The sequence below is a fragment of the Orbicella franksi genome, chromosome 8 (genome assembly GCF_964199315.1).
Source record: "Orbicella franksi chromosome 8, jaOrbFran1.1, whole genome shotgun sequence".
In the NCBI taxonomy this organism is placed as follows: domain Eukaryota; kingdom Metazoa; phylum Cnidaria; class Anthozoa; order Scleractinia; family Merulinidae; genus Orbicella; species Orbicella franksi.
The window spans coordinates 30,312,093-30,320,881 of NC_138152.1; the positions used below are offsets into that span (position 1 = coordinate 30,312,093).

General features: G+C 39.2%; 2 protein-coding genes across 2 annotated transcripts; both read left to right on the top strand.

Annotated features, from left to right (window-relative positions):
- The first annotated feature begins 42 nt into the window (after nucleotides 1–42).
- On the top strand, nucleotides 43–3,491 carry LOC145494398 (uronyl 2-sulfotransferase-like). Its single transcript, XM_081473857.1, has 3 exons — nucleotides 43–472; nucleotides 1,195–1,764; nucleotides 2,740–3,491. Exons 2-3 carry the CDS (start codon nucleotides 1,230–1,232, stop codon nucleotides 3,402–3,404), a joined length of 1,200 nt encoding a protein of 399 aa, XP_081329983.1. The 5' UTR covers nucleotides 43–472; nucleotides 1,195–1,229; the 3' UTR covers nucleotides 3,405–3,491.
- Nucleotides 3,492–6,985: 3,494 nt separating this feature from the next.
- LOC145494406 (small ribosomal subunit protein bS1m-like) lies at nucleotides 6,986–8,514 on the top strand. Its single transcript, XM_081473866.1, has 2 exons — nucleotides 6,986–7,299; nucleotides 8,017–8,514. Exons 1-2 carry the CDS (start codon nucleotides 7,001–7,003, stop codon nucleotides 8,180–8,182), a joined length of 465 nt encoding a protein of 154 aa, XP_081329992.1. The 5' UTR covers nucleotides 6,986–7,000; the 3' UTR covers nucleotides 8,183–8,514.
- The last annotated feature ends 275 nt before the right edge of the window (nucleotides 8,515–8,789 follow it).

The window sequence follows — 8,789 nt, forward strand, 5'->3', positions numbered from 1 at the left end:
TCTTGATTGTTCTTTTAAAACATTGTTTTAAGTCCGTGGTCAAGTCCAAAGTCCAATCCAAGAGTCCAGGCCTAAATTTTCCAGGGCGATGCGAAGGAAATTTAGGATTGGACCACGAAACAATAGCGGTAGTTCGTTTCGTTTAACAACAGTATGATGTTTAAGGAACGAAAATCGAGAAAATTATCTGCAAAGTCGGTTGTGTTGATTTTTTCTTTCACCGCTTGGGTCCATTTCCCTCTGTTCTCGGCGCGGGAGGCTCAACCGACCACCCACACAAAAGCATAACTTTCTTATGCAAAACTTTTCCTATTGTTTGCTTTGAATACTAGCAATGGTCGCCATGGGAGATCAAGGCGTTAGTTGTTTTAGAATCTTCCAACACCCCGCACACTGGTGAGGTAAAAACTCTCAAATGGCTTTCCAATTTAAAACAGAAGTTTTGGTAGTCATAGACAACCGGCTTTAACCGGTGAGCACGTTTGTAGAATGAGTTCGCTGTGTATTAATAACAATGTCCTCCACGACTGATTTTATATTTGCTTCAGTTTATCGATCTTGGTTCCTAAGAAAAATTTACAGTTATAGTTAATTTCAAAATCCTTTGGGGTTTTGTTTAGCCACGGACAGGTCACGCTGTTTCATGCAACTTTAATCAGTATAGTTCTGTCCTGTAGTTAGCAAAACAAATATCTATTCAATTACATCTATTCAATTGCATAATTGAAGGTAATATAAAAGGACCCAGAGAGCTCTGTAGGCCGCACTCTGAAAACCCTCATTCACCTCGATACAAATTCTAAACGTACTCAAAGGGTACGTTTGACATGATCCGAGACAGGATCAATGATCCGAGATTATTCGAATGATGGCGCATCAAAGAAATCATGAAATCGTGGTTCCTCTGGGAACACAAGTTTTCATAATCAGCAAGACAGCTATTCTCTTCATAAGAATGAAATATTGTAGCCAGAAATATTATATTAGGACTTCTTATGGAGTCAGTGGTGCATTATTTTCAAGTTGCTGTGACAATCAAATTAATCAACTTACAAAGACGACATAAATGTCACACTTCAGTAACGTTTCATCAGTGTTGCATTGTGATCCCCTTACGCTTCATTGAGCTGTTTGTTCACAATTCATGCTGACCTTTGTTCACAATTTATTGTCTTTCGACCCCTCTTTCTTCAGGTTCCGATGAGATTGCCGTAAAACCTCATTAACTTATGGGTGGTTTCGCGCGCTTTACGAAGAGTCCTAAAGCAGTCTTTCTTTGCATATTCAGTTATGCACTGTTCTTTTGCGTGTGGATTTTCGTCAAGGAACAAACTCCAAGAAGAAGATTGGTCACCTATGATCAACAGATAAACGAATTGTTTCCAAATTCTCCACTTTTTAAGCTTAAGGAAGTCACAGAAAGTGATGTCAGACTGTGGCAGGAGAAATTCTACTCCTCCCTGGCAAGTGCAACCAGGCCGCAATCAGAAAACGTGACCAAATGGAAAGCCTTGACTCTTTACCCGGCTTACAACCAAAGCCACTTAAGCGACATCAACCAGATTACATTGCCTGGTAATGAGCCCAGACAGACTGTAAAGACAACCAGTCAAAACGGCTTGTTGCAGTTTCTGGAGACAGCTTCGTGCCAACCCATAACACCCGATGTGGTTCTATACAACAGAGTTTACAAGACAGGCAGCGAAACAACGGGAGCATTAATCAATTTTGTAGCAGCTATGATGAACTATATCTACACCAGACGTAAGTTTGCGTGGGGAAGATTTCTTTAGGGAATTTAATTAAGTAACCACGTCGATTGAAAAAAGAAATGTACGAAGAATTATAACGCTCGTACCTGAACTCATTTCGTAGCCATTCTCTGCAAAAACAACAACGTGAAATGAACACGTTCGGCGCATTTTAAACAACGTGAGCCACTACTGCTAATTTTTCGTACTTCCTTTTGGAATTTATCCCTGGTACTACATATTTTGTTTAAGCCGGTTTATAGATCGATCAGGCCGCTAAACAGGTCTAGATAACTGCGAAATTCGAAGGTAAACCACAAATCTAATTTTTCCTAGGCATCGTCCTTGGCGTAGCCGTCGTCATCGCTTAACGTCCTTTCTTTGAGGTCGCGGCCGCCGTTTTGAAATTCGGGATGTAACAGTTTACCTGAATTCGTGTTACATTTCTTTCTCGTCCTCACTAAACAAGAACGTGAAATGACCAAATTCTGCAATGTCTGGAGAACGTGAACCACGACGGCTAATTTTTAAATATTTTATTCTATTTCGCTCCGTTCCATATTCTGATATTCAGTTTCAAGATAAAAAAGTTTCGCGGTTAATGAGATTAATGCTGATACGGTTATTGACTAAACGTGAGGTCAAGATGGCTGGAAATTAGCCAAGTTCTTTTTTGTGTATGTTTATGGATCGAGACGGAGTCGAGGTCCATAAACACGCAAAAAAGGAACTTGGCCAATATCCAGCCATCTTGACAGAACAGGCTTGGTCAATAAAAGATTTATTTTATGGAAAAAGAAAACCATTCTCTTGCGGGATACAGCGGGTAATCCCGAGCGGGCAAGATAGCCTCCATCTTGCCGCTCGGTTAGCCAATCGCAGCACAAGATTCGGCTCATCGTGGTTTCTTTAATTCCCTACTTTTTATCGAAGCCAACCGTTTATTTACTCTATCCTAACTTGTTATTGGTTTGTTTCTTTATTGTAGAAACCACAGAAGATTTCTATGACCGTGGCCAATCCAGGCCGTATCCAGTGATTATTGAACACAAAGTCAAACAAGCAGATCGTCCGATGTTTTTTAACGCGCACTTTTACTTCAGAAACAACTTGAAAATTCAGCGAACGCACACGTACATCAATCAAATCAGACACCCAGTTAACAGATATATTTCTCATTACGCTTATATGCGTAGCACAAACAGACCAAAAAAGAGAGTGAAGCAGATGATTGACAGCGGTGAGTTTAACGAAACAATCGAGCAACGCTTTGAGAAGCAAGGTCAGGGATGTAAACATAACGTTATGACGCGATTCTTCTGTGGGACCGAGGACTTTTGCAAGAAAGATGCCGAGAAAGCACTTGAAAGAGCAAAGGAAAATATTTTGAAGCACTATGCAGCTGTTGGTTTACTGGAGCATTTTCACCTTACTTTAAAGATTATCCAGCGACGCCTTCCATATTTTTTACCCGTGGTTCCCGAAGAACCTGCACATATGAAACTAAACGAAGGGAAGAAAAAATTGAACTACAGCTCTGTGAGCGAAGAAATGATTGAGAAGATAAAACGAGCGAATTGGGCAGATATGGAGCTGTACGAGTTTGTGACACAGATATTTTGGAAACAAGTTAAAGCTTGTGGAATATCATAGATCGTGTTGATTTAAAGACGCTTTCAGAGACTGAGCGTAGCTTAATTGGAGGTTGTAAACATGCCGAGGAAAACTTGGTGTGTGACTATTTAACAATTAGACTCGTAGCCCTTGCTACGCCTCACGGGCTATTGACCCGTAGCCCTTGATAGCGAAGGGTCTAATTGTTTTAGTATCACCCAACTAGTCGGACAGAAAAGGTAATAATAAAGTTAGCAAATGCAAGTTGAAGAAATATTTATTTGGGAATAAAACGAAAGAAAGCGTCTCGCTCGATGGCGCCAATTTCGCTACTCGATGACTATTACTAATAGTCCCCTAGTAGCGTAGCCAATCAAAATGCAGGATTTGCATTAGTCCACTAGTTGGGTGATACTAATTAAATTCATTTTCTGTTCCCTGTTTGAATTATACCTTGCTTGCATGTATGTACAAACTAGCATCGTTTTCTATTGCTGCAATCGTGATTGCGCGCATGATGGCATCTACCAATTTCAGCCACTAAATGTGACAGCCACTCCGCACTGCATGTGTGGCTATCCACTCTTTTAAACAAACGGTAACGATCTGTTTGGTATTTCGTCTTTTCTAGTCGGAGGGCAAGAATGTTGAATAGGTGCATTTTGAAGTTTCCTACCGCGTGGCAATTTTGCACAAAATGTTACAGTGGATGTCACCGCATTTCGCTATATAAACAATAGCCTCCATTTGGCGTGAAAATATGCTCGGATATTTGTCCGCGGAAATCATCTGTTCCGAGAAGCTAACAGTTTCCCCGAGAGCGTAGCTCGACAGCATTTTTGAACTTTGAGGAACAAATAATGCCCAAGGACAAATATCGTAGATCTGAACATATTTTCCCCTCAAATGGAGGCTATTGTGCTTACAATCGTTCAAACATATTTCGCAACTGACCACGCGCAGTTTTGAAAATTGGTCAGTATCACTCGGATATTAATTCCTCAGTTTTAGCTGGCTTAGGGCTGGCTCTGCGTCGGTCTGTATAGTTAATAACTGTGACCGAGGTCTTGATGCGGCCTCCGGCAGCACTTTTAAGTCCGAGGTCACAGCAGTTTTCACTATACGGACCGCCTAAGCCGGTAAATAACTTATTTATTTCTTCTTCTCTCTCTCAAATCATTTTTATAATTGTTTGCCTTTTCCGCATACACATCGCGTGAATTACCATGACTGTGGTCAGATATATAGGAAAATCCGGACCGCGCTAAGAGCCAATGGGATTGTAGGATTCGTTATTGTGCCCTCTTGGAAAAAATAATGAAAAATATCGAATCCGAGAAATTCTCAGAAAAGTCAGTTGTGTTGTTTTTTTTGTGTGTGTTGTCACCGCTTGCGTTCATGTAGGCTTTGCCCTCTGATCATCGCGCGACCTGCTCAGTGATTCTCGTAATCCGAATTAGAATAGAGTCAAACCCCTATTAAGCGGTCACCTATTAAACGGCCACTCCGAAATTATTGTCAGTAAATTACTGTAAATTTAACCCTTATTGAAAGGCCACCTCTATTAAACGGTCGTGGCAACCTTTTGATCGTCCCAATGAGGATCATCTATCGTCCTTACCCCTATTAAGCGGCCACTCAAAATTTAATACTCGTAGTTTGGCTGTGTTTTGGAAAACGCGTTGACAGACAAGAGTCCTGAATTAAAAGTGAGGACTGATAAAATCATTCAAACTTGCATTTATTGTGATTGTTATGACGTGATTCTATGTTCACTAAGCAATTAACCCGGTAGTAAATGTTACGAAAAATTGTCTAAGGGTGCGTTTCTTTAAGAAAATCCAAGATTGGATTCTTAAATCTGAAAACGGATTTTGCGTTTCTTCTCTAAACAGATTACTCCAAGATCTCTCGGATCATGGCGCGTCAAAAGAACCGAAGAATCCACTCTGGGCAAGGATTCTTCGGTTCCTTTGACGCCACATGGTACGAGTGATCTTGGATTAATGTGTTTAGGAAAGAAACGCTAAATCCGTTTTCGGATTTAAGATTCCAATCTTGGATTTTCATAAAGAAACGCACCCTAAGTGAAGTCAAGTCAAGTCGTAGAACAGGTTATTACTATTCAGCCGTGACCAACTTGTTTAAGAACATTCCGGGACATACTATTTCTTATGTAATCGTGTCTATAACAAAACTCTCGATCGTGATTCATTGGTTCCTCGCGCGCTTATTTTTCACGTAATCGGCGCGCGGTCACGTGGATGTCCAATTACAGGTATCCAATCTCAACAAGTTGTTACTGAATACTGGAAATTGGATACCTTTGCCATTCGCACGTTATTGAGTTGAATCGATTTGAATCAGGCTAAAGAGTGTGGAATACCATAGATCAAGTACCGATTTAAAAACGTAAGTTACAATACTAGCTTAAACATACAATACTTATATTTTAAAATACAATCACAAAGACAATAGAAAATTACAAAGAAAAACATACAATAATTAGTTAAAATACAGTTATTGTTTGCACAGGACAAATTGTCCCCCATGTTTTTGTTAACCAAAAATGTATGAATTCCTTCATCGAATACGAATAGTCAATTGGACAGAATTATGGAGAAAAAGAAAGTTTTGGAGAAAATTTGTACTTTTATTTAAATTGATCTTAAGTTTTGTTCTCAGTGCAGATAGATTTTTCCTTTTCAAATTTGATTTTGATCTTCTAAGCTTGGAAGTATTTGAGATCTTCTGCAATCCCATAGGTATAGTTTGGCTATCAATAAGAGATAATTAGTAAGCCTAAGGGGCATTCTGAAGCTATAATGCTTATTAATACATCTTGTAAACTAAGAATAACAAATTCTTTTGATAAAGAGTACAAGTAAAATTCAAAATATTTCCTGAAAAGCTTTGAGCAAACACGGTTGAAAAGAAGGTGTATTACGGTTTCCGGTTCAGACTTGAAAAAAGAGCGTTTATCCGTCTGTAGTGTATCCTACAGCACATAATTTGTTATTGGTATATCGAATAAATATGCGGCAGAAGAAACACTTTTTCTAATTAATATTGATTCTCAGATAAGTTAAAATCGCGTTTCAGAACTAAAGAATTATTAGAAAATTGCGATTTTTTACTTATTAACCTTATATAATTAACAAATCGAATGTGTTTTAGCGTTGTCTGTACTCTTATCGACAACTATATGCGTCATCAGAGTGGTCAAAATGTTTTATTCTAGTGGCTATACAATGGGCGACAAAAGTGCTAAGACACTTGACAGTAATTTTTGTTCTTTCGAGTGTCTTGGAAACATTAATATTTGCCCCCTCCCCCTTCCCCACCCCCTCCCCCCTAAACAACGTTCAGATTGCAATCCCGGACAACAGTGTTGGAACACCAAGCAATTTCTTCCCTTCCCCAGTTAAAAAGCTGATAATCAGGTGATTTTTCCTTTTTTTTTAACCCACGACATCTTTTCAACATTGATTAGACGGGGGGGGGGGGGGGGAGGGGGAATGGGTGATCCCCAACTATTTGTCCCGGTTTATAAGGATACGTTTTGAAGAGGCTTACACGACGCGACGATCAACTCTATATCGGCTTAGTAACCGCGCAACATTGTCAAATCGAACATGGCGGTTTCTTGTATCTTGAGGAAAGCGAGAGTGTTTTCATATTTCTACCACAACAGACCAATACTGACCTCTCCGTCTGGAACGAAAACGTGTTTTAGTGCTCCAGAAAGTTCAGAGGAGGAAAGTTTTGAGGAAATGTTTCGGAATTCTCGATTTGTGAAGATGGGAAGGCCGCAAGGAAAAACAGTGGTTGGCAAAATTTTACACATTGTGGACCACGAAGTCAGCAGAGATTTATATGTAGACTTTGGATGGAAATTTCACTCGGTTTGTACAGAGAAGAAAGGAGAAAAAAGGTACAAATAACAGTTTTCATTTACAAGATTTCTTTGGCGATAGTCTTTAATAAAACCGTGCGTATGTTTTAAGCTTACTGAAATGAACTGAATTTACAGTTGCTTTTACGTCAGAAACTAACTACAGTAACTGTGGTCCAATCGAATACCATTAGAAATTTTGCAAGTTGTATAATTCACATTTGAAGAAACCTAATGCAAAATGTTAACTGTTCGTGTCAAATGTCTCTCAAATGTTGCAATAATTGATTGCGCTAAAAGAGCTGTTTATTTAGGGTGTGTATTAGCCCATTGTAGGAGCACATTTGACTCTATGCATAAAAATTGTGAGTTATTTATTGTCCCAGTGTCAACCTTGGCTGTGGGCACATCCCCAGTATCAGCACTGTCTGGTTCAGACATTGTATCCTTAGCCAGTGGCCTTGAGTTTAAGCAGATACCATCTTGCCAGCTACTGCTGAATGCAATTTATGCAGAGGTTTGAGCAAGGCTCACAGTGCCTCTCTTCACCCAGGTGTACAAATGGGTACCAGCAAACTTAATGCTGGGGGTAACCCTGTGATGGACTAGCTTCCCATCCAGTGGGGAGTAGAAATACTCCTAGTCACTTCCTGCTACAGAAACCGGGATAAGCTCTGGCCATTTGGTTCAAATGCAGACTTAACCTGCCTCACCTCGGGTGCAAACTAGGAAACGTTTGTTTTCTTTTGCTTGCAGTGGTTACAAAGTAAATGATCTGGTAAGAATAAAGCTGACTGCACTTGAAGCTGCGGGGCATTTTTTGGGACAAGACAGACATATAACATTATGTGAATCTGATGCTACACTAGAAGGAAAGTTAACACATGACAACTACATTGTGACTGAAAAGGAACTCAGCTGATTGTCAAATAAATTCTCCTTACTTGCTTTCAAATATATTGCTTGTCACTCAACAATCTGTGTATGATAGAGACTGTCCTATATACCAGTATGTGTAATTCAGTTTTACCCGAATGGTGAAGACAAGAAAGTTGCGTTTTGACCAGGTTGGTCACTTATAAAAACTAAATATTTTTTTTCAAGAAACTGCATAAATGCTTCAGTGGTATTCCTTATTATTACCTGGCAACATCTAGGCATTCAATATGCTCAAGGGCATCTACATGTAACTACATAGTCCTCAACGCACCTTGCAAGCCTGGCTTGTAATACTAGTGTATAAACATGTCTATATTATATAGATGTGTATTATTATGGTCTTGACAAATGTACATTTCATAACCACACACAACTACTCACAAAAAACTGATGTAAGTTTTATTTCACAAAACAAATGCATCGTTCAGTGCAAATATATTATACAAGATTTGTAGTGAAAAAGGCACTCTGATTTTCTATTTAACATAATTTTCACATTTTTGATAATGTTTGTCCCTCTTAATAAGAATATAGCTTTAAAACTACCATACATACAGCAATTCATCTTCAAGGTGAAGTGATCTAATTCT

Excerpts from the sequence above, each read along its gene's own strand:
- LOC145494398 (XM_081473857.1), top strand. The coding sequence starts at position 1,230 with ATGGGTGGTTTCGCGCGCTTTACGAAGAGTCCTAAAGCAGTCTTTCTT. Across the intron at positions 1,765-2,739 it reads GAACTATATCTACACCAGAC|AAACCACAGAAGATTTCTAT; the intron begins GTAAGTTTGCGT and ends TCTTTATTGTAG.
- LOC145494406 (XM_081473866.1), top strand. The coding sequence starts at position 7,001 with ATGGCGGTTTCTTGTATCTTGAGGAAAGCGAGAGTGTTTTCATATTTC. Across the intron at positions 7,300-8,016 it reads GAGAAGAAAGGAGAAAAAAG|TGGTTACAAAGTAAATGATC; the intron begins GTACAAATAACA and ends TTTTGCTTGCAG.